This window comes from Archocentrus centrarchus, chromosome 2 (genome assembly GCF_007364275.1).
Source record: "Archocentrus centrarchus isolate MPI-CPG fArcCen1 chromosome 2, fArcCen1, whole genome shotgun sequence".
Taxonomy (NCBI): domain Eukaryota; kingdom Metazoa; phylum Chordata; class Actinopteri; order Cichliformes; family Cichlidae; genus Archocentrus; species Archocentrus centrarchus.
Window position 1 is genome coordinate 2,633,879 of NC_044347.1, and position 26,002 is coordinate 2,659,880.

Genomic DNA, 26,002 nt, shown 5'->3' on the forward strand with positions numbered 1-26,002 from the left:
GTTTTCCTACAGTGTGTGCCTTATATCTCACAGCTCAGGTAAATCATTGTTATCATTGTGTTATTGTTGTGACTGCACTTTGATTCCACAATAAGATTTCAACCATCAACAATCAGTTTGTTTTTCATTTAAGCCTTTATGATTGAATGTGTATCTATTTTTAAATGCCACTAGAATTGCCACCAATAAGAGGGTTCAATAATTCTTTTTGCATATAAAACCAGAGGAGTTACACGTACGTGTCATACATTCGATGTGTCCCAGAGCGCTGTTTCCTTCCACTAATGGGTTTGAAGAAATCACGTAAAACAAAACTATTATAATCCAGGTGTCATGATGAGGTTTGACCCGGACCCAAAGAGAGGACTCAGACGACTGTTGGCGAGTTTGTATAATTTCTTTAACTTGGATGGACAGCAGTAAACAACAGAGGAAACCGGGGTGTGGGCTGGCAGATGGTTAGAGAGAGTACTGCACCTCTGCTGAGAAAGAAAATAGTGTTAGCTTCAATGCACAAAATGAACGAAGCATAACGTAGTGCCAGACGTGAAAACTGTTAACTCCTTACTTGCTAGAGAGAAACAGGTGAGAGCCTTAGATGAGTTCTGGTCCACCAGGTGTGGATCCTGTGCAATCCTAGGTGGTGTGGGGAGAGAGCGGGTAGGCAGATGTCTGATAGGTGAGGTCCTCTTCTCTGCTGGTCCTCATCAGCCAGCTGGAGATGGCAATCTGTCACATATTCAAGGGGCTGGTGAAGCAGAAACCCACAGTGGTTGGAGCAGCTTTCTTAGTGGCCAAGAACCGCTGCACCCCTTGAACCTTAACTGCCACACACGGCATTGCTTGATTGGGAACAGGTGTGGGAAAGGATAGCACATCAACCAACCTCCACACTGAGGAGGAATGGAAGCATAACACATGCTCCACTTGATCGTGCTGTTAGGGAGAGGAGAGAAACCCAGAACAGGCAGAGCCCAGGTAACCCTCAGACCATGAACCAGGGTCTTTATCGATCCGGTCAGCTGCTCACTGCACTTCCTACATTGGAATATTGTCATCAGTCTGTTAGCGTAACATTCATGTGGTTTTCATGTGAGCCACTAACTGCAACAACAGGAAGTGACTTCATTTTCCAATGATTGTATTTTTTTCTCTCCAGTGCCTGTCACAGGTTTATTGGTGCTATTAAAAAGTCTTGTTTGTGCCTTTCTGTATATAAGTTCCTGGGACAATCAGCACTTTGATTACACTACTGGAAATAGTTTATTTGGATGCAAATGCTTTTTTTTCCCCAGATCGTTCACAAAAGCCTTTCTATTTTCATGTTTTATCCACTTAACAAAAATGAGTGTATCTCCAAAATGAAGTTATGGACACACTCAAAATACATTTTCTGTGGTCTGAAAGGCTTTAGTGCAAATTGAACTTATTTACTCATTTGAGGGATACAGCTGTGATATTTCTGTATCTGGAAGAATGTGTGAATAAAGATTTTCAATTTCTTTGATTCACTGCCCTTTCTATCAATTAATTTTGTTACTATGGACTTTGTTCATACACATTATTAAAATTTGGACTATAAAGGTTGTATTGATGTGTAGCAAGTTGAAATTCTTCATAAAAATGGCACAGCAGCATTTAAAAATGTAAAGATCAGCTCTGGCAGACTTGTTCTGTGGTAGGTAAGAAGGGTTAATGGACTCTTGCAGTTTTATACAGCAGGCATCTTTCATTAACTCTGTAATTATGACTTTAAAGATATTTTCTTTTCATTTCTGCACATGTAATGTCTGAAACACGAAGAGATGTTTTTATTATTTTTAATAATAACTTCTCTGAAATGTGAGCTGATCATTGATGATGAAACTCTGGAAGTTTCACATTGATGCAGATATTTATTGGAGACATTTCTAGGACAGTATCAGTGAGTGCTGCTGGTTTCTGATTATTGTGCTCACATCAAATCATCACATCATGTTTCTTCTCTTTCTTCCAGGTTCTGTCAGTCAGTAAATCTCTCAGATCAAACTGAGTTCTTGATGAATCTCTTCATTGGAGCAGCAGAGAGAGAACAGCAGACAGGAGAGAAGATGCTGAACATGTTATCATCAGTCTGCTCTTATCCATCATTCCCATTTCAGTTTGATGATGATGATTATGATTATCACCAATATCAGAGTGATTTCCTGTTGGATCTGTGCTCCCGTGTGAAGGACTATGAGACTCAGACAGGCAGGAGTGTCCTTCCATCATTACAGTCAGTTCTTTCAGCTCCTGCAGTCTGGTTCATAAAGCTCTCAGAGACAAAGACCTCCATCCTCCTGGAAGTGCTGAAACTGCAGTCAGAGAAGAAAGCAGTGGAGCTGGATGGATGTTCATATGAAGAGAGTGAAGTGAGGAGTTTCCTACAGTGTGTGCCTTATATCTCACAGCTCAGGTAAATCATTGTTATCATTGTGTTATTGCTGTGACTGCACTTTGATTCCACAATAAGATTTCAACCATCAACAGTTTTTTGATTTAATGGACTTTTTCATTTTTTTACAACTCTGGCCTCATCTTTTATTAATGTTTAATTATTATATAAAAAGTTCTTTAAATTTCTGCACCTGTAACGTCTAAAACATCAGCCCATGTTTTTTCTATAAACCCATATCAGTAACTTTTACCTCTCTAGTGGTTGTTAACGGTATCACAGCAGGAGCTATTTTAATGACACGTGTTGCACCATCATTTACTTGTAACCTAGCAACCACTACCAGTACATCACACAGTGGGATGAAATAATAATAATACTAATAATAATAATAATAATGCCTAAGACTTATAAAGCACTTTTCAGGGTACTTAAAGATGCTTTACAATTCCATGCACTATTCATTGGCACCTCAATCATACTTGGTGGTTTTAAGCTGTTACTAATGTTGCCACAGCCTGACAGAAGCGTGGCTGCCAATTCACACCTACGGCCCCTCCAACCACCACCAAACACCAAACACACAACTTTCACCTACACACTGCACCACTGCCACCCACAATAACCATGTTCAGAGGCACCGTGAAACATTCAGTGTTTGGTTCCCATATTCACTCCTTTTTCCACACTGCATTGGCTCCTTAATCTACAAAGAGGAGGCTGGAAAGGAGACTCCATGATGGAGCTCTGAGTTGATGTCAGCAATCCCTCCATGGATCCTACTTGTTGTGCCTGCTGACCCTTTGGTCACATCAGTCAGCGTTCCTGATGCTAACAGGGAAATGCTTTTAGTTTCCCACAGACTGAATTCCCAGCTCAGTGTTTGTGTTTAGATCGGGAATCATTTTCAGCCTGCTGATGGTTGTCAACATATCTAATGGTAACAGTGCTGCTATTCACAAATCAATACAAGTCCTAAGGAGGCCCTTTTACACTGAGTGACACAGTTCAGCAGCAGGCTGAGGTCATGGGAAAATCCTCAGTGTGATAACAGGAAGGCAGGTTTGTTTCTCACTGATGGAGGAGAAGGAACTGCAGCTCTGAACTCTTCTGGTTTGTTTGTGTGGTTGCTGATGTACTTCCTGTTTGCTGTGAATCAGATCTGATCTAACAGGAAAATACCTGCCAGTGGAAGCAATGACAGAAAGATTTATAGGAGAACAGTCTGAACACTGATGCTGTCATTTTTCTGTGTTACAAAGAACAAATACAGCAGCTTTCATAAAAAAGTTAAAGCAAAAATCATCTTTAATGTTTCTTTGAATAATAATTTGGCTGTAGCTCAGTAGGTAGAGCAGGTCACCTACTGATCGGAAGGTCAGGGGTTCGAATCCTGGCTACTCCGGGCTACATGCCAATGTATCCTTGGGCAAGATACTTAACCCCAAGTTGCTCTCCGACCGTTCTGTCGGAGTATGAATGTGAGTGAATGTTAGTTAATTAAAAGCACTTAGCTTCATAAAAATGGAAGTGCTTGTATGAATGGGAGTGCATGGGTGAATGCAAACAGGTTGTATAAGCGCTTTGAGTGCTCATACTGAGTAGAAAAGCGCTATATAAGAACTAGTCCATTTACCATTTAATTTCCATAAAGTCTAAAGTGTGACCTGAGACAGAAATGTGAGCTGATCATTGATGATGAAACTCTGGAAGTTTCACATTGATGCAGATATTTATTGGAGACATTTCTAGGACAGTATCAGTGAGTGCTGCTGGTTTCTGATTATTGTGCTCACATCAAATCATCACATCATGTTTCTTCTCTTTCTTCCAGTTTCTGTCAGTCAGTAAATCTCTCAGATCAAACTGAGTTCTTGATGAATCTCTTCATTGGAGCAGCAGAGAGAGAACAGCAGACAGGAGAGAAGATACTGAACATGTTATCATCAGTCTGCTCTCATCAGAGATTCCCTCTACATGAACTCTACATGAGAAATTCTGCTAAGAAACATCAGAGTGATTTCCTGTTGGCTCTGTACTCCCGTGTGAAGGACTATGAGACTCAGACAGGCAGGAGTGTCCTTCCATCATTACAGTCAGTTTTCCAGTCAGCTCCTGCAGTCTGGTTCATAAAGCTCTCAGAGACAAAGACCTCCATCCTCCTGGAAGTGCTGAAACTGCAGTCAGAGAAGAAAGCAGTGCAGCTGGATGAATGTTCATATGAAGAGAGTGAAGTGAGGAGTTTCCTACAGTGTGTGCCTTATATCTCACAGCTCAGGTAAATCATTGTTATCATTGTGTTATTGTTGTGACTGCACTTTGATTCCACAATAAGATTTCAACCATCAACAATCAGTTTGTTTTTCATTTAAGCCTTTATGATTGAATGTGTATCTATTTTTAAATGCCACTAGAATTGCCACCAATAAGAGGGTTCAATAATTCTTTTTGCATATAAAACCAGAGGAGTTACACGTACGTGTCATACATTCGATGTGTCCCAGAGCGCTGTTTCCTTCCACTAATGGGTTTGAAGAAATCACGTAAAACAAAACTATTATAATCCAGGTGTCATGATGAGGTTTGACCCGGACCCAAAGAGAGGACTCAGACGACTGTTGGCGAGTTTGTATAATTTCTTTAACTTGGATGGACAGCAGTAAAACAACAGAGGAAACCGGGGTGTGGGCTGGCAGATGGTTAGAGAGAGTACTGCACCTCTGCTGAGAAAGAAAATAGTGTTAGCTTCAATGCACAAAATGAACGAAGCATAACGTAGTGCCAGACGTGAAAACTGTTAACTCCTTACTTGCTAGAGAGAAACAGGTGAGAGCCTTAGATGAGTTCTGGTCCACCAGGTGTGGATCCTGTGCAATCCTAGGTGGTGTGGGGAGAGAGCGGGTAGGCAGATGTCTGATAGGTGAGGTCCTCTTCTCTGCTGGTCCTCATCAGCCAGCTGGAGATGGCAATCTGTCACATATTCAAGGGGCTGGTGAAGCAGAAACCCACAGTGGTTGGAGCAGCTTTCTTAGTGGCCAAGAACCGCTGCACCCCTTGAACCTTAACTGCCACACACGGCATTGCTTGATTGGGAACAGGTGTGGGAAAGGATAGCACATCAACCAACCTCCACACTGAGGAGGAATGGAAGCATAACACATGCTCCACTTGATCGTGCTGTTAGGGAGAGGAGAGAAACCCAGAACAGGCAGAGCCCAGGTAACCCTCAGACCATGAACCAGGGTCTTTATCGATCCGTGCAGCTGCTCACTGCACTTCCTACATTGGAATATTGTCATCAGTCTGTTAGCGTAACATTCATGTGGTTTTCATGTGAGCCACTAACTGCAACAACAGGAAGTGACTTCATTTTCCAATGATTGTATTTTTTTCTCTCCAGTGCCTGTCACAGGTTTATTGGTGCTATTAAAAAGTCTTGTTTGTGCCTTTCTGTATATAAGTTCCTGGGACAATCAGCACTTTGATTACACTACTGGAAATAGTTTATTTGGATGCAAATGCTTTTTTTTCCCCCAGATCGTTCACAAAAGCCTTTCTATTTTCATGTTTTATCCACTTAACAAAATGAGTGTATCTCCAAAATGAAGTTATGGACACACTCAAAATACATTTTCTGTGGTCTGAAAGGCTTTAGTGCAAATTGAACTTATTTACTCATTTGAGGGATACAGCTGTGATATTTCTGTATCTGGAAGAATGTGTGAATAAAGATTTTCAATTTCTTTGATTCACTGCCCTTTCTATCAATTAATTTTGTTACTATGGACTTTGTTCATACACATTATTAAAATTTGGACTATAAAGGTTGTATTGATGTGTAGCAAGTTGAAATTCTTCATAAAATGGCACAGCAGCATTTAAAAATGTAAAGATCAGCTCTGGCAGACTTGTTCTGTGGTAGGTAAGAAAGGGTTAATGGACTCTTGCAGTTTTATACAGCAGGCATCTTTCATTAACTCTGTAATTATGACTTTAAAGATATTTTCTTTTCATTTCTGCACATGTAATGTCTGAAACACGAAGAGATGTTTTTATTATTTTTAATAATAACTTCTCTGAAATGTGAGCTGATCATTGATGATGAAACTCTGGAAGTTTCACATTGATGCAGATATTTATTGGAGACATTTCTAGGACAGTATCAGTGAGTGCTGCTGGTTTCTGATTATTGTGCTCACATCAAATCATCACATCATGTTTCTTCTCTTTCTTCCAGGTTCTGTCGGCCATCAGTAAATCTCTCAGATCAAACTGAGTTCTTGATGAATCTCTTCATTGGAGCAGCAGAGAGAGAACAGCAGACAGGAGAGAAGATGCTGAACATGTTATCATCAGTCTGCTCTTATCCATCATTCCCATTTCAGTTTGATGATGATGATTATGATTATCACCAATATCAGAGTGATTTCCTGTTGGATCTGTACTCCCGTGTGAAGGACTATGAGACTCAGACAGGCAGGAGTGTCCTTCCATCATTACAGTCAGTTCTTTCAGCTCCTGCAGTCTGGTTCATAAAGCTCTCAGAGACAAAGACCTCCATCCTCCTGGAAGTGCTGAAACTGCAGTCAGAGAAGAAAGCAGTGCAGCTGATTGGATGTTCATATGAAGAGAGTGAAGTGAGGAGTTTCCTACAGTGTGTGCCTTATATCTCACAGCTCAGGTAAATCATTGTTATCATCGTGTTATTGCTGTGACTGCACTTTGATTCCACAATAAGATTTCAACCATCAACAGTTTTTTGATTTTAATGGACTTTTTCATTTTTTTACAACTCTGGCCTCATCTTTTATTAATGTTTAATTATTATATAAAAAGTTCTTTAAATTTCTGCACCTGTAACGTCTAAAACATCAGCCCATGTTTTTTCTATAAACCCATATCAGTAACTTTTACCTCTCTAGTGGTTGTTAACGGTATCACAGCAGGAGCTATTTTAATGACACGTGTTGCACCATCATTTACTTGTAACCTAGCAACCACTACCAGTACATCACACAGTGGGATGAAATAATAATAATACTAATAATAATAATAATAATGCCTAAGACTTATAAAGCACTTTTCAGGGTACTTAAAGATGCTTTCCAATTCCATGCACTATTCATTGGCACCTCAATCATACTTGGTGGTTTTAAGCTGTTACTAATGTTGCCACAGCCTGACAGAAGCGTGGCTGCCAATTCGCACCTACGGCCCCTCCAACCACCACCACCAAACACCAAACACACAACTTTCACCTACACACTGCACCACTGCCACCCACAATAACCATGTTCAGAGGCACCGTGAAACATTCAGTGTTTGGTTCCCATATTCACTCCTTTTTCCACACTGCATTGGCTCCTTAATCTACAAAGAGGAGGCTGGAAAGGAGACTCCATGATGGAGCTCTGAGTTGATGTCAGCAATCCCTCCATGGATCCTACTTGTTGTGCCTGCTGACCCTTTGGTCACATCAGTCAGCGTTCCTGATGCTAACAGGGAAATGCTTTTAGTTTCCCACAGACTGAATTCCCAGCTCAGTGTTTGTGTTTTGATCGGGAATCATTTTCAGCCTGCTGATGGTTGTCAACATATCTAATGGTAACAGTGCTGCTATTCACAAATCAATACAAAGTCCTAAGGAGGCCCTTTACACTGAGTGACACAGTTCAGCAGCAGGCTGAGGTCATGGGAAATCCTCAGTGTGATAACAGGAAGGCAGGTTTGTTTCTCACTGATGGAGGAGAAGGAACTGCAGCTCTGAACTCTTCTGGTTTGTTTGTGTGGTTGCTGATGTACTTCCTGTTTGCTGTGAATCAGATCTGATCTAACAGGAAAATACCTGCCAGTGGAAGCAATGACAGAAAGATTTATAGGAGAACAGTCTGAACACTGATGCTGTCATTTTTCTGTGTTACAAAGAACAAATACAGCAGCTTTCATAAAAAAGTTAAAGCAAAAATCATCTTTAATGTTTCTTTGAATAATAATTTGGCTGTAGCTCAGTAGGTAGAGCAGGTCACCTACTGATCGGAAGGTCAGGGGTTCGAATCCTGGCTACTCCGGGCTACATGCCAATGTATCCTTGGGCAAGATACTTAACCCCAAGTTGCTCTCCGACCGTTCTGTCGGAGTATGAATGTGAGTGAATGTTAGTTAATTAAAAGCACTTAGCTTCATAAAAATGGAAGTGCTTGTATGAATGGGAGTGCATGGGTGAATGCAAACAGGTTGTATAAGCGCTTTGAGTGCTCATACTGAGTAGAAAAGCGCTATATAAGAACTAGTCCATTTACCATTTAATTTCCATAAAGTCTAAAGTGTGACCTGAGACAGAAATGTGAGCTGATCATTGATGATGAAACTCTGGAAGTTTCACATTGATGCAGATATTTATTGGAGACATTTCTAGGACAGTATCAGTGAGTGCTGCTGGTTTCTGATTATTGTGCTCACATCAAATCATCACATCATGTTTCTTCTCTTTCTTCCAGTTTCTGTCAGTCAGTAAATCTCTCAGATCAAACTGAGTTCTTGATGAATCTCTTCATTGGAGCAGCAGAGAGAGAACAGCAGACAGGAGAGAAGATACTGAACATGTTATCATCAGTCTGCTCTCATCAGAGATTCCCTCTACATGAACTCTACATGAGAAATTCTGCTAAGAAACATCAGAGTGATTTCCTGTTGGCTCTGTACTCCCGTGTGAAGGACTATGAGACTCAGACAGGCAGGAGTGTCCTTCCATCATTACAGTCAGTTCTTTCAGCTCCTGCAGTCTGGTTCATAAAGCTCTCAGAGACAAAGACCTCCATCCTCCTGGAAGTGCTGAAACTGCAGTCAGAGAAGAAAGCAGTGGAGCTGATTGGATGTTCATATGAAGAGAGTGAAGTGAGGAGTTTCCTACAGTGTGTGCCTTATATCTCACAGCTCAGGTAAATCATTGTTATCATTGTGTTATTGCTGTGACTGCACTTTGATTCCACAATAAGATTTCAACCATCAACAATCAGTTTGTTTTTCATTGAAGCCTTCATGACTGGATGTGTATCTATTTTTAAATGCCACTAGAATTGCCACCAATAAGAGGGTTCAATAATTCTTTTTGCATATAAAACCAGAGGAGTTACACGTACGTGTCATACATTCGATGTGTCCCAGAGCGCTGTTTCCTTCCACTAATGGGTTTGAAGAAATCACGTAAAACAAAACTATTATAATCCAGGTGTCATGATGAGGTTTGACCCGGACCCAAAGAGAGGGCTCAGACGACTGTTGGCGAGTTTGTATAATTTCTTTAACTTTGATGGACAGCAGTAAAACAACAGAGGAAACCGGGGTGTGGGCTGGCAGATGGTTAGAGAGAGTACTGCACCTCTGCTGAGAAAGAAAATAGTGTTAGCTTCAATGCACAAAATGAACGAAGCATAACGTAGTGCCAGACGTGAAAACTGTTAACTCCTTACTTGCTAGAGAGAAACAGGTGAGAGCCTTAGATGAGTTCTGGTCCACCAGGTGTGGATCCTGTGCAATCCTAGGTGGTGTGGGGAGAGAGCGGGTAGGCATATGTCTGATAGGTGAGGTCCTCTTCTCTGCTGGTCCTCATCAGCCAGCTGGAGATGGCAATCTGTCACATATTCAAGGGGCTGGTGAAGCAGAAACCCACAGTGGTTGGAGCAGCTTTCTTAGTGGCCAAGAACCGCTGCACCCCTTGAACCTTAACTGCCACACACGGCATTGCTTGATTGGGAACAGGTGTGGGAAAGGATAGCACATCAACCAGCCTCCACACTGAGGAGGAATGGAAGCATAACACATGCTCCACTTGATCGTGCTGTTAGGGAGAGGAGAGAAACCCAGAACAGGCAGAGCCCAGGTAACCCTCAGACCATGAACCAGGGTCTTTATCGATCCGGTCAGCTGCTCACTGCACTTCCTACATTGGAATATTGTCATCAGTCTGTTAGCGTAACATTCATGTGGTTTTCATGTGAGCCACTAACTGCAACAACAGGAAGTGACTTCATTTTCCAATGATTGTATTTTTTTCTCTCCAGTGCCTGTCACAGGTTTATTGGTGCTATTAAAAAGTCTTGTTTGTGCCTTTCTGTATATAAGTTCCTGGGACAATCAGCACTTTGATTACACTACTGGAAATAGTTTATTTGGATGCAAATGCTTTTTTTTTTCCCAGATCGTTCACAAAAGCCTTTCTATTTTCATGTTTTATCCACTTAACAAAAATGAGTGTATCTCCAAATGAAGTTATGGACACACTCAAAATACATTTTCTGTGGTCTGAAAGGCTTTAGTGCAAATTGAACTTATTTACTCATTTGAGGGATACAGCTGTGATATTTCTGTATCTGGAAGAATGTGTGAATAAAGATTTTCAATTTCTTTGATTCACTGCCCTTTCTATCAATTAATTTTGTTACTATGGACTTTGTTCATACACATTATTAAATTTGGACTATAAAGGTTGTATTGATGTGTAGCAAGTTGAAATTCTTCATAAAAATGGCACAGCAGCATTTAAAAATGTAAAGATCAGCTCTGGCAGACTTGTTCTGTGGTAGGTAAGAAAGGGTTAATGGACTCTTGCAGTTTTATACAGCAGGCATCTTTCATTAACTCTGTAATTATGACTTAAAGATATTTTCTTTTCATTTCTGCACATGTAATGTCTGAAACACGAAGAGATGTTTTTATTATTTTTAATAATAACTTCTCTGAAATGTGAGCTGATCATTGATGATGAAACTCTGGAAGTTTCACATTGATGCAGATATTTATTGGAGACATTTCTAGGACAGTATCAGTGAGTGCTGCTGGTTTCTGATTATTGTGCTCACATCAAATCATCACATCATGTTTCTTCTCTTTCTTCCAGTTTCTGTTATTCAGTAAATCTCTCAGATCAAACTGAGTTCTTGATGAATCTCTTCATTGGAGCAGCAGAGAGAGAACAGCAGACAGGAGAGAAGATACTGAACATGTTATCATCAGTCTGCTCTTATCCAACATTCCCATTTCAGTTTGATTATGGTCACCAAGATCGTCTTGATTTCCTGTTGGATCTGTACTCCCGTGTGAAGGACTATGAGACTCAGACAGGCAGGAGTGTCCTTCCATCATTACAGTCAGTTTTCCAGTCAGCTCCTGCAGTCTGGTCCATAAAGCTCTCAGAGACAAAGACCTCCATCCTCCTGGAAGTGCTGAAACTGCAGTCAGAGAAGAAAGCAGTGCAGCTGGATGAATGTTCATATGAAGAGAGTGAAGTGAGGAGTTTCCTACAGTGTGTGCCTTATATCTCACAGCTCAGGTAAATCATTGTTATCATTGTGTTATTGTTGTGACTGCACTTTGATTCCACAATAAGATTTCAACCATCAACAATCAGTTTGTTTTTCATTTAAGCCTTTATGATTGAATGTTTATCTATTTTAAATGCCACTAGAATTGCCACCAATAAGAGGGTTCAATAATTCTTTTTGCATATAAAACCAGAGGAGTTACACGTACGTGTCATACATTCGATGTGTCCCAGAGCGCTGTTTCCTTCCACTAATGGGTTTGAAGAAATCACGTAAAACAAAACTATTATAATCCAGGTGTCATGATGAGGTTTGACCCGGACCCAAAGAGAGGACTCAGACGACTGTTGGCGAGTTTGTATAATTTCTTTAACTTGGATGGACAGCAGTAAAACAACAGAGGAAACCGGGGTGTGGGCTGGCAGATGGTTAGAGAGAGTACTGCACCTCTGCTGAGAAAGAAAATAGTGTTAGCTTCAATGCACAAAATGAACGAAGCATAACGTAGTGCCAGACGTGAAAACTGTTAACTCCTTACTTGCTAGAGAGAAACAGGTGAGAGCCTTAGATGAGTTCTGGTCCACCAGGTGTGGATCCTGTGCAATCCTAGGTGGTGTGGGGAGAGAGCGGGTAGGCAGATGTCTGATAGGTGAGGTCCTCTTCTCTGCTGGTCCTCATCAGCCAGCTGGAGATGGCAATCTGTCACATATTCAAGGGGCTGGTGAAGCAGAAACCCACAGTGGTTGGAGCAGCTTTCTTAGTGGCCAAGAACCGCTGCACCCCTTGAACCTTAACTGCCACACACGGCATTGCTTGATTGGGAACAGGTGTGGGAAAGGATAGCACATCAACCAGCCTCCACACTGAGGAGGAATGGAAGCATAACACATGCTCCACTTGATCGTGCTGTTAGGGAGAGGAGAGAAACCCAGAACAGGCAGAGCCCAGGTAACCCTCAGACCATGAACCAGGGGCTTTATCGATCCGGTCAGCTGCTCACTGCACTTCCTACATTGGAATATTGTCATCAGTCTGTTAGCGTAACATTCATGTGGTTTTCATGTGAGCCACTAACTGCAACAACAGGAAGTGACTTCATTTTCCAATAATTGTATTTTTTCTCTCCAGTGCCTGTCACAGGTTTATTGGTGCTATTAAAAAGTCTTGTTTGTGCCTTTCTGTATATAAGTTCCTGGGACAATCAGCACTTTGATTACACTACTGGAAATAGTTTATTTGGATGCAAATGCTTTTTTTTTTTTCCCAGATCGTTCACAAAAGCCTTTCTATTTTCATGTTTTATCCACTTAACAAAAATGAGTGTATCTCCAAAATGAAGTTATGGACACACTCAAAATACATTTTCTGTGGTCTGAAAGGCTTTAGTGCAAATTGAACTTATTTACTCATTTGAGGGATACAGCTGTGATATTTCTGTATCTGGAAGAATGTGTGAATAAAGATTTTCAATTTCTTTGATTCACTGCCCTTTCTATCAATTAATTTTGTTACTATGGACTTTGTTCATACACATTATTAAAATTTGGACTATAAAGGTTGTATTGATGTGTAGCAAGTTGAAATTCTTCATAAAAATGGCACAGCAGCATTTAAAAATGTAAAGATCAGCTCTGGCAGACTTGTTCTGTGGTAGGTAAGAAAGGGTTAATGGACTCTTGCAGTTTTATACAGCAGGCATCTTTCATTAACTCTGTAATTATGACTTTAAAGATATTTTCTTTTCATTTCTGCACATGTAATGTCTGAAACATGAATAGATGTTTTTATTATTTTTAATAATAACTTCTCTGAAATGTGAGCTGATCATTGATGATGAAACTCTGGAAGTTTCACATTGATGCAGATATTTATTGGAGACATTTCTAGGACAGTATCAGTGAGTGCTGCTGGTTTCTGATTATTGTGCTCACATCAAATCATCACATCATGTTTCTTCTCTTTCTTCCAGGTTCTGTCAGTCAGTAAATCTCTCAGATCAAACTGAGTTCTTGATGAATCTCTTCATTGGAGCAGCAGAGAGAGAACAGCAGACAGGAGAGAAGATGCTGAACATGTTATCATCAGTCTGCTCTTATCCAACATTCCCATTTCAGTTTGATGATGATGATTATGATTATCACCAAGATCGTCTTGATTTCCTGTTGGATCTGTACTCCCGTGTGAAGGACTATGAGACTCAGACAGGCAGGAGTGTCCTTCCATCATTACAGTCAGTTTTCCAGTCAGCTCCTGCAGTCTGGTTCATAAAGCTCTCAGAGACAAAGACCTCCATCCTCCTGGAAGTGCTGAAACTGCAGTCAGAGAAGAAAGCAGTGGAGCTGATTGGATGTTCATATGAAGAGAGTGAAGTGAGGAGTTTCCTACAGTGTGTGCCTTATATCTCACAGCTCAGGTAAATCATTGTTATCATTGTGTTATTGCTGTGACTGCACTTTGATTCCACAATAAGATTTCAACCATCAACAGTTTTTTGATTTAATGGACTTTTTCATTTTTTTACAACTCTGGCCTCATCTTTTATTAATGTTTAATTATTATATAAAAAGTTCTTTAAATTTCTGCACCTGTAACGTCTAAAACATCAGCCCATGTTTTTTCTATAAACCCATATCAGTAACTTTTACCTCTCTAGTGGTTGTTAACGGTATCACAGCAGGAGCTATTTTAATGACACGTGTTGCACCATCATTTACTTGTAACCTAGCAACCACTACCAGTACATCACACAGTGGGATGAAATAATAATAATAATAATAATAATAATAATACTAATAATAATTATAATGCCTAAGACTTATAAAGCACTTTTCAGGGTACTTAAAGATGCTTTACAATTCCATGCACTATTCATTGGCACCTCAATCATACTTGGTGGTTTTAAGCTGTTACTAATGTTGCCACAGCCTGACAGAAGCGTGGCTGCCAATTCACACCTACGGCCCCTCCAACCACCACCAAACACCAAACACACAACTTTCACCTACACACTGCACCACTGCCACCCACAATAACCATGTTCAGAGGCACCGTGAAACATTCAGTGTTTGGTTCCCATATTCACTCCTTTTTCCACACTGCATTGGCTCCTTAATCTACAAAGAGGAGGCTGGAAAGGAGACTCCATGATGGAGCTCTGAGTTGATGTCAGCAATCCCTCCATGGATCCTACTTGTTGTGCCTGCTGACCCTTTGGTCACATCAGTCAGCGTTCCTGATGCTAACAGGGAAATGCTTTTAGTTTCCCACAGACTGAATTCCCAGCTCAGTGTTTGTGTTTAGATCGGGAATCATTTTCAGCCTGCTGATGGTTGTCAACATATCTAATGGTAACAGTGCTGCTATTCACAAATCAATACAAAGTCCTAAGGAGGCCCTTTTACACTGAGTGACACAGTTCAGCAGCAGGCTGAGGTCATGGGAAAATCCTCAGTGTGATAACAGGAAGGCAGGTTTGTTTCTCACTGATGGAGGAGAAGGAACTGCAGCTCTGAACTCTTCTGGTTTGTTTGTGTGGTTGCTGATGTACTTCCTGTTTGCTGTGAATCAGATCTGATCTAACAGGAAAATACCTGCCAGTGGAAGCAATGACAGAAAGATTTATAGGAGAACAGTCTGAACACTGATGCTGTCATTTTTCTGTGTTACAAAGAACAATACAGCAGCTTTCATAAAAAAGTTAAAGCAAAAATCATCTTTAATGTTTCTTTGAATAATAATTTCCATAAAGTCTAAAGTGTGACCTGAGAGAGAAATGTGAGCTGATCATTGATGATGAGAAACTGGAAGTTTCACATTGATGCAGATATTTATTGGAGACATTTCTAGGACAGTATCAGTGAGTGCTGCTGGTTTCTGATTATTGTGCTCACATCAAATCATCACATCATGTTTCTTCTCTTTCTTCCAGGTTCTGTCGGCCATCAGTAAATCTCTCAGATCAAACTGAGTTCTTGATGAATCTCTTCATTGGAGCAGCAGAGAGAGAACAGCAGACAGGAGAGAAGATGCTGAACATGTTATCATCAGTCTGCTCTTATCCAACATTCCCATTTCAGTTTGATGATGGTCACCAATATCGTCTTGATTTCCTGTTGGATCTGTACTCCCGTGTGAAGGACTATGAGACTCAGACAGGCAGGAGTGTCCTTCCATCATTACAGTCAGTTTTCCAGTCAGCTCCTGCAGTCTGGTCCATAAAGCTCTCAGAGACAAAGACCTCCATCCTCCTGGAAGTGCTGAAACTGCAGTCAGAGAAGAAAGCAGTGGAGCTGATTGGATGTTCATATGAAGAGAGTGAAGTGAGGAGTTTCCTACAGTGTGTGCCTTATATCTCACAGCTCAGGTAAATCATTGTTATCATTGTGTTATTGCTGTGACTGCACTTTGATTCCACAATAAGATTTCAACCATCAACAATCAGTTTGTTTTTCATTGAAGCCTTCATGACTGGATGTGTATCTATTTTTAAATGCCACTAGAATTGCCACCAATAAGAGGGTTCAATAATTCTTTTTGCATATAAAACCAGAGGAGTTACACGTACATGTCATACATTCGATGTGTCCCAGAGCGCTGTTTCCTTCCACTAATGGGTTTGAAGAAATCACGTAAAACAAAACTATTATAATCCAGATGTCATGATGAGGTTTGACCCGGGCCCAAAGAGAGGGCTCAGACGACTGTTGGCGAGTTTGTATAATTTCTTTAACTTTGATGGACAGCAGTAAAACAACAGAGGAAACCGGGGTGTGGGCTGGCAGATGGTTAGAGAGAGTACTGCACCTCTGCTGAGAAAGAAAATAGTGTTAGCTTCAATGCACAAAATGAACGAAGCATAACGTAGTGCCAGACGTGAAAACTGTTAACTCCTTACTTGCTAGAGAGAAACAGGTGAGAGCCTTAGATGAGTTCTGGTCCACCAGGTGTGGATCCTGTGCAATCCTAGGTGGTGTGGGGAGAGAGCGGGTAGGCAGATGTCTGATAGGTGAGGTCCTCTTCTCTGCTGGTCCTCATCAGCCAGCTGGAGATGGCAATCTGTCACATATTCAAGGGGCTGGTGAAGCAGAAACCCACAGTGGTTGGAGCAGCTTTCTTAGTGGCCAAGAACCGCTGCACCCCTTGAACCTTAACTGCCACACACGGCATTGCTTGATTGGGAACAGGTGTGGGAAAGGATAGCACATCAACCAACCTCCACACTGAGGAGGAATGGAAGCATAACACATGCTCCACTTGATCGTGCTGTTAGGGAGAGGAGAGAAACCCAGAACAGGCAGAGCCCAGGTAACCCTCAGACCATGAACCAGGGGCTTTATCGATCCGGTCAGCTGCTCTCTGCACTTCCTACATTGGAATATTGTCATCAGTCTGTTAGCGTAACATTCATGTGGTTTTCATGTGAGCCACTAACTGCAACAACAGGAAGTGACTTCATTTTCCAATAATTGTATTTTTTTCTCTCCAGTGCCTGTCACAGGTTTATTGGTGCTATTAAAAAGTCTTGTTTGTGCCTTTCTGTATATAAGTTCCTGGGACAATCAGCACTTTGATTACACTACTGGAAATAGTTTATTTGGATGCAAATGCTTTATTTTCCCCAGATCGTTCACAAAAGCCTTTCTATTTTCATGTTTTATCCACTTAACAAAAATGAGTGTATCTCCAAAATGAAGTTATGGACACACTCAAAATACATTTTCTGTGGTCTGAAAGGCTTCAGTGCAAATTGAACTTATTTACTCATTTGAGGGATACAGCTGTGATATTTCTGTATCTGGAAGAATGTGTGAATAAAGATTTTCAATTTCTTTGATTCACTGCCCTTTCTATCAATTAATTTTGTTACTATGGACTTTGTTCATACACATTATTAAAATTTGGACTATAAAGGTTGTATTGATGTGTAGCAAGTTGAAATTCTTCATAAAATGGCACAGCAGCATTTAAAAATGTAAAGATCAGCTCTGGCAGACTTGTTCTGTGGTAGGTAAGACAGGGTTAATGGACTCTTGCAGTTTTATACAGCAGGCATCTTTCATTAACTCTGTAATTATGACTTTAAAGATATTTTCTTTTCATTTCTGCACATGTAATGTCTGAAACATGAATAGATGTTTTTATTATTTTTAATAATAACTTCTCTGAAATGTGAGCTGATCATTGATGATGAAACTCTGGAAGTTTCACATTGATGCAGATATTTATTGGAGACATTTCTAGGACAGTATCAGTGAGTGCTGCTGGTTTCTGATTATTGTGCTCACATCAAATCATCACATCATGTTTCTTCTCTTTCTTCCAGGTTCTGTCAGTCAGTAAATCTCTCAGATCAAAGGAAGTTCTTGATGAATCTCTTCATTGGAGCAGCAGAGAGAGAACAGCAGACAGGAGAGAAGATGCTGAACATGTTATCATCAGTCTGCTCTTATCCATCATTCCCATTTCAGTTTGATGATGATGATTATGATTATCACCAATATCGTCTTGATTTCCTGTTGGATCTGTACTCCCGTGTGAAGGACTATGAGACTCAGACAGGCAGGAGTGTCCTTCCATCATTACAGTCAGTTTTCCAGTCAGCTCCTGCAGTCTGGTCCATAAAGCTCTCAGAGACAAAGACCTCCATCCTCCTGGAAGTGCTGAAACTGCAGTCAGAGAAGAAAGCAGTGCAGCTGATTGGATGTTCATATGAAGAGAGTGAAGTGAGGAGTTTCCTACAGTGTGTGCCTTATATCTCACAGCTCAGGTAAATCATTGTTATCATTGTGTTATTGCTGTGACTGCACTTTGATTCCACAATAAGATTTCAACCATCAACAGTTTTTTGATTTAATGGACTTTTTCATTTTTTTACAACTCTGGCCTCATCTTTTATTAATGTTTAATTATTATATAAAAAGTTCTTTAAATTTCTGCACCTGTAACGTCTAAAACATCAGCCCATGTTTTTTCTATAAACCCATATCAGTAACTTTTACCTCTCTAGTGGTTGTTAACGGTATCACAGCAGGAGCTATTTTAATGACACGTGTTGCACCATCATTTACTTGTAACCTAGCAACCACTACCAGTACATCACACAGTGGGATGAAATAATAATAATACTAATAATAATAATAATACTAATAATAATTATAATGCCTAAGACTTATAAAGCACTTTTCAGGGTACTTAAAGATGCTTTACAATTCCATGCACTATTCATTGGCACCTCAATCATACTTGGTGGTTTTAAGCTGTTACTAATGTTGCCACAGCCTGACAGAAGCGTGGCTGCCAATTCACACCTACGGCCCCTCCAACCACCACCAAACACACAACTTTCACCTACACACTGCACCACTGCCACCCACAATAACCATGTTCAGAGGCACCGTGAAACATTCAGTGTTTGGTTCCCATATTCACTCCTTTTTCCACACTGCATTGGCTCCTTAATCTACAAAGAGGAGGCTGGAAAGGAGACTCCATGATGGAGCTCTGAGTTGATGTCAGCAATCCCTCCATGGATCCTACTTGTTGTGCCTGCTGACCCTTTGGTCACATTAGTCAGCGTTCCTGATGCTAACAGGGAAATGCTTTTAGTTTCCCACAGACTGAATTCCCAGCTCAGTGTTTGTGTTTAGATCGGGAATCATTTTCAGCCTGCTGATGGTTGTCAACATATCTAATGGTAACAGTGCTGCTATTCACAAATCAATACAAAGTCCTAAGGAGGCCCTTTTACACTGAGTGACACAGTTCAGCAGCAGGCTGAGGTCATGGGAAAATCCTCAGTGTGATAACAGGAAGGCAGGTTTGTTTCTCACTGATGGAGGAGAAGGAACTGCAGCTCTGAACTCTTCTGGTTTGTTTGTGTGGTTGCTGATGTACTTCCTGTTTGCTGTGAATCAGATCTGATCTAACAGGAAAATACCTGCCAGTGGAAGCAATGACAGAAAGATTTATAGGAGAACAGTCTGAACACTGATGCTGTCATTTTTCTGTGTTACAAAGAACAAATACAGCAGCTTTCATAAAAAAGTTAAAGCAAAAATCATCTTTAATGTTTCTTTGAATAATAATTTGGCTGTAGCTCAGTAGGTAGAGCAGGTCACCTACTGATCGGAAGGTCAGTGGTTCGAATCCTGGCTACTCCAGGCTACATGCCAATGTATCCTTGGGCAAGATACTTAACCCCAAGTTGCTCTCCGACCGTTCTGTCGGAGTGTGAATGTGAGTGAATGTTAGTTAATTAAAAGCACTTAGCTTCATAAAAATGGAAGTGCTTGTATGAATGGGAGTGCATGGGTGAATGCAAACAGGTTGTATAAGCGCTTTGAGTGCTCATACTGAGTAGAAAAGCGCTATATAAGAACTAGTCCATTTACCATTTAATTTCCATAAAGTCTAAAGTGTGACCTGAGACAGAAATGTGAGCTGATCATTGATGATGAAACTCTGGAAGTTTCACATTGATGCAGATATTTATTGGAGACATTTCTAGGACAGTATCAGTGAGTGCTGCTGGTTTCTGATTATTGTGCTCACATCAAATCATCACATCATGTTTCTTCTCTTTCTTCCAGTTTCTATCAGTCAGTAAATCTCTCAGATCAAACTAAGTTCTTGATGAATCTCTTCATTGGAGCAGCAGAGAGAGAACAGCAGACAGGAGAGAAGATGCTGAACATGTTATCATCAGTCTGCTCTCATCAGAGATTCCCTCTACATGAACTCTACATGAGAAATTCTGCTAAGAAACATCAGAGTGATTTCCTGTTGGATCTGTACTCCCGTGTGAAGGACTATGAGACTCAGACAGGCAGGAGTGTCCTTCCATCATTACAGTCAGTTCTTTCAGCTCCTGCAGTCTGGTCCATAAAGCTCTCAGAGACAAAGACCTCCACCCTCCTGGAAGTGCTGAAACTGCAGTCAGAGAAGAAAGCAGTGGAGCTGATTGGATGTTCATATGAAGAGAGTGAAGTGAGGAGTTTCCTACAGTGTGTGCCTTATATCTCACAGCTCAGGTAAATGAGTCACAGCACATATATATGTAATGGGAAACATGTATCTGTGTGTGATCTGTAAGGTTTCTTTAATTTACTGTTTTTGTATTTGTTCCCATAATATCCTGCCTCAGCTGTGATCCAGGTTTCTTCCAAAGCGTTTGTACATCTTTTCCTGTGACGTCTGAACAGGAAGTGCAGCAGATGTCGTCTCTGCTGCAGCTCCTGGACTTCAATCTGCTCTTGACTGGATGCTTAAGCAGTGAAACCTGCAGCTCTGTGGGGAGAGTTCTTGGTTTCTGTGGCTCTAAAGTGAATCTCAGCCTCACGTGCACAAAGATCTCTGCCAGAGAAGCCTCTCTGCTTTTTAAACATACTCCTCACATCAGAAGTCTGCGGTATGTTTGGTGCCAGAGGCCTTCTGTCCTCTATTAGCATCTGCTTGTGTTTCTGTTCATAGCTGTTCATTAGAGAAGGCGACACGTGTCATTCTTTTATTCTACGTTGTTTCTTCTTCAGGTTGAGCTCAGACTTGGTGTTGCTGTTGCTTCAGTGGGTCAGAACAGGTGAAGTTTCTCCATCATTAATCATTGAGGATCTCAGTGTCATTGAAAGTATGACCTACCAGTCAGAAAAAGTGTTGTTGAGTGTTGTCAGTAGTGTTGCATTTCTGCTGAGCTCCTGGACAGTAAGACAGTTGGACCTGTCAGAGCTCAGCATCCCCACTCAGCATCTCACTGCACTGCTGTGTCACCATGGCTCCCTGACCATCAGGTAATCTGAGTGAAGTCCCATCATGTTTAAAATACCAGATTGTTCTTTGTTTCTCAAATATATTTATGAATGTTAACGTGTTTCTTCTTCAGGGTGAACAAAGAGAACCTGCAGCAGCTTCCTGCCCTCCTTCATGAAATCCAGGACCAGGAGCTGACTCAGTGTTTCTTCAGTAAAGTTGGTGGAGACCTGACTTCCTGCTTCCTGGACTGGGAGGTTCTTTACTTTCTGCTGCAGCACTCATCAGGTCAGACCATCACAGTGAACCTGAAGAAGATCAGCTCCGTAGAGGAAAACTTCTCACATCTGCTGCCCTTTCTGGACAGGCTTGTGTTTAAGCGGTTGGTTTGTTGTCTATATTTTAACTTCCCCTCTGATTGTAATTGCTCAGCATGCCTGGATTAATGCTCTGTATGCTTTCAGGCCCAGTCCCAGCTTTGTGTTATCTGCCATCAGACACATCCATGAAGCTCACAGCAGTCACAGTGTACCATCTTTACTGAGGTCACTGGATCATGTGATCAGTCTGACCTGCACAGAGCTGGACTCAGTGGACTTTTCAGCTCTGCTCTTCATCCTCCATCACAGTGATGGAGTCAAACTCAACCTTCTGTGGACCTCCATACCAGCAGAGAACATGGAGTCCCTCCTCTTCACTCTGGATAAAGTGTCTCAGCTCAGGTCAGACATTCCTGGTGCTGTTTTATCTAATCAAATGATCACTCTGTTAAGTGGTTAGTGGTCCTTATTTCTACAATCAGAGGTCAGGATTTAACAAGCCCTGGTGTTGCTATATAAGAGTATTATAAACTTATACTGAATTGGATTGTAGCGCATTAGATAAAGTCTGAATATGCAGTATCTGTGTATGAACACAGATAAGTAATGGATGGATTATTAGAATTCATCTGCTTGTGATTCTGTGGTAATCTGTATTTAGATTACTGGCTCTACTGGTAGTGGATGATTTGTTGATATGATTGAAGCTGAGTGTCATTCAGTCTCCTGTGTTTTGTTGGGTTTTTTTGAGGGTGTTGTGTTTATTGTAATTTGTAAAGAAAACAACATTTGGGCAGCACAAATTTATACTTTGGTAAATGGGGTCTGAACCTGGATCTATCTTTCCTACAGTGTTGACAGGACTTTATTGCTGAGGTTGGTCCACTGCTGTGCTGCAGCCCAGCAGAGGGCATCATCAGTCCTGCTGGGGGCTCTGCAGCACAGGCTGGATCTGTCCTGCTCCTCCTTCATGGACCTGGCAGAGGAAGAGCAGAGAGACGCTTTGAGACTGACTGCTGCTGACTGCTGGGCCATCTCCACCATCCTGGGATACAGCAGCCAGGAGACACAGCTCGACCTCAGAGACTGTGAGGTGGGCGATAATGGGCTGGACGCGCTGCTTCCTGTTCTGGACAGAGTCCGCCTCAGGTGAGAAAGATCTCAGTCTGTACTTTTGGGTCACTTCATTCACATCTATCAGTGCCTCCTGCCTGAACCCTTTTTAGAGTACTAGCTGCTTTTTTCTGTCCAATAACCTAACTTATTTAATGCAGCCTTAAATATATTACCTTCACACTATGAATATTTCACATGCCCTGGAAGTATATAGGGATGGGTGTAAAACATATTTGTCAGTATGTAACATTTAGCATGTTACCTCTGTCCTTGTTTGCTTTAAAAGATTTAGAAACCATTGCATTCTCAATCATTTTAGCTTCTAAATGAATCTCCACCTTATTAAGGTAGAAGGGTTTGTGTATCCCAGTGATCCCAGGAGCTATGTTGTGTGGTGGCAACTCAGAGTTGAGTGCAATATGTGTTCTGCCAAGGTTGGATGCCCTGGTGGACCTGGCTATCTAGGCTGGCTACTGGTACATACAGCTCGTCTCTGGTGGGGAAGGCGGCTGAGCTAGTGCGGGATGTTGAGTGATACTGGGTGGATATAGCTGGGCTCACCTCAATGCACGAGGGCTCTGGAACATGGGCTCTGAATCCAGTCTGGAGTGGGGCCAGCCTCAGAATCCCATCTCTGCTTTTTTGCAGATGATGCAGTCCTGCTGGTTTCATCAGGTGGTGGGTTCCAGCACCCACTAGAGCAGTTCTCACCAATTGTGAAGCTGCACATATGAGAATTAGCAACTCTAAATCTGAGGCCATGGTCGTGAGCTGGAAAAGGGTGAAGTGCCCACTCCAGTTCAGGGATGAGTTTCTGCCCCAAGTGTTTAACTATCTCGGAGTCTTATTCAGAAGCAAGGGGAGATCGGAGTGGTAGATTGACAGATGGATTAGGGCTGTGGCTGCAGTGCTGTGGATGCTGCATGAGTCTGTTGTGGTGAAGAGAGAGCTGAGCGTGAAAGTGAAGAAACAGCAGAAATGAGCTTCCTCCACAGGGTGGCTGTCCTCTCTCTTAAAGATGCTGCAGGGTGAAGAGTGCAGTCATTCAGGACGGTTCAGAGTAGAACCGATACTCCTGGGTTTTTACTTAAATTATAAACCAGATGATAATTGGGCTAATTGAGCATTCAAAGTGTGTGCCCATTCACATTCAGCACATTTTCACAGCATCTAAGTGCTTTCTATCTAACAAATACACACAATCTCATTCCCACAAACACATTGTGAGCAACTCAGGGTTCAGTATTTTGCCCAAGGATCAGACAGACATCAAACCACCAACTTTCTGATTAGTTGATGACCTGCTCTACCTCCTGAGCTACCCCTGAGTTTCAGTGCATCATTGGACTGGTTTCTAAGACTGTCAGTTTTGATCATCTGTATCCTCACAGTCTGGTTTCCTCCTGTTCAGAGCCAGTAAAGCTCTCCTCCTCCAGCTGCTGTCTCTGATCCCTCAGAGGGACTCGGTCAGATGGGCAGAGTCTCTGTGGAGAGCTCTGGATGGAGAACTGGACCTCAGTCACACCACCCTGGATCAGGGGACCTGCAGCTCTTTGGCTCAGGTGCTGGACTCGTCTGAAGGTGTGACAGAGCTGGACCTGAGTCACTGTCAGCTCACTGACCAGCTGCTGTCCATGCTGATCCCACAGCTGCACAAAGTCCAAGTCCTGGAGTGAGTCTCTGATCACAGACTGGTTTTTATTTTTGTTCACTCAGAGGACCTCTGGTGATGATTTTCTAACTGTTTTTTCTTTGTTTTTACAGTCTGAGTCACAACAATCTGACTGATGTCTCCACCAACATGTTACTCTGCCTGACCTCCATCAGTTCTTGTAGTCACACTGTGAGGTGAGCGAGCTCCAGATCTGAGCTCACAGTGATCACTTTCATCTGGAGGGTCCTCATCTCAGAACATCATCTGGTTCTTTATTTCTTTAGAACAACAAAAGAAAAGACAGTTTGGTTCTTTCCTCACTTTGAAAAATTTGAAATTTTCCTCTAAAATTTTTCTTTCACCAAAATACTGGAGGTGTCGTTTTGTAATTTTTCTCTTTTAAAGTTTAAAAATGAACATGTTAAAAAGTAGAAGCTAGAACAAAAACTGAACAGTTTCCAGTTTATCACTGAGTGACGTTCGCTGTCTCTGCTCTCGTCCTTTTAGAGTCTTTGGGAACTCCATCAAGGACAAACAGCCTTTTACAGACAAACGCTTTGAGATCTGGTGAAGCAGCGAACATGTAAAAGAGGAGAAATTACTCATCATCATCATCATGATCATCATCATGATCATCATCACAGCAGGAACCATCAGTGTGATGCTCTGACTGCAGCATGGCACTGAGGTGTTCCACAAACATTAAACACCACAGCAGGGTTTCAGTCGAGGGCAGACAGAGGAGGAAATGTTTGACCCCAGCCCCGCTCTCTGGACTTCCTGTTACACAGGGGGCGCTCTCGAGATGGAGCCCATGGAGCTGCAGCATAAAATGAAATGTTCACGGGGTTGATTTGTACTGGTTTCTATTGTAGATGAATGGCTTTCAGAGTTACAGATGTTTTTCTCAGTAGTTTTTATTCTTATTTCAGGCTCAAGCTTTAGTTTTAATTCAGTTTAGTTTCAGTTTCCAGAGTTTTTATGTCTGAAGTTGTTTAGTTTGAGTTCAGTTTTTAGTCACTTTCAGTCTCTTTAATGATTTCACTTTGTAAATTTTTTGTCAGGTGCAGATTGAGGAACAACAGTTACGATAAAAACATTTTGTGAAGACAGTCACAGTCTTGTAGACTTCCTGAATCTCTGTGAAGACAGATTTTACCAAACTAACTCAAACTAAAGACATTTCCTCTGTATTCACATATTATTTGAGTGAGTTTGAGTTAGTTTTGTGAGTTGAATAGCAGTGGGAAGTTAGCTGAAAAGGTTTCTGGAAAGTGAGTTAAAAGTGTTTCAGTTGGTTTTATTTAATTTTATTTTTCAGGATTTGGGTTTTTATTTTGGTTTCAGTAATTAAAATGATTTTACAGATTTTTTTAGTGTTTGGTTTTAGTTAACACATCTTTATCCTTTACAGCAGAATTCAGCCTGTAAAAAG

General features: G+C 41.4%; 1 protein-coding gene across 1 annotated transcript; it reads left to right on the forward strand.

The window, feature by feature from the left end:
* The first annotated feature begins 8 nt into the window (after positions 1–8).
* Positions 9–25,935, forward strand: LOC115791115 (uncharacterized). The gene is made up of 18 exons (XM_030745231.1): positions 9–38; positions 1,997–2,437; positions 4,251–4,694; positions 6,654–7,097; positions 8,914–9,354; positions 11,313–11,744; positions 13,706–14,149; positions 15,665–16,099; positions 18,059–18,502; positions 20,325–20,765; positions 20,879–21,142; positions 21,264–21,518; positions 21,611–21,859; positions 21,942–22,199; positions 22,650–22,946; positions 24,325–24,585; positions 24,678–24,761; positions 25,075–25,935. Exons 2-18 carry the CDS (start codon positions 2,040–2,042, stop codon positions 25,136–25,138), a joined length of 5,655 nt encoding a protein of 1,884 aa, XP_030601091.1. The 5' UTR covers positions 9–38; positions 1,997–2,039; the 3' UTR covers positions 25,139–25,935.
* Positions 25,936–26,002: the final 67 nt, after the last annotated feature.

What these genes read in the sequence shown, in the direction of transcription:
- LOC115791115 (XM_030745231.1), top strand. Translation starts at nt 2,040, where the DNA reads ATGAATCTCTTCATTGGAGCAGCAGAGAGAGAACAGCAGACAGGAGAG. An exon ending in CCTTATATCTCACAGCTCAG is followed by an intron (nt 20,766 to 20,878) that starts GTAAATGAGTCA and finishes ATCCTGCCTCAG; the next exon opens with CTGTGATCCAGGTTTCTTCC. An exon ending in CCTCACATCAGAAGTCTGCG is followed by an intron (nt 21,143 to 21,263) that starts GTATGTTTGGTG and finishes TTTCTTCTTCAG; the next exon opens with GTTGAGCTCAGACTTGGTGT.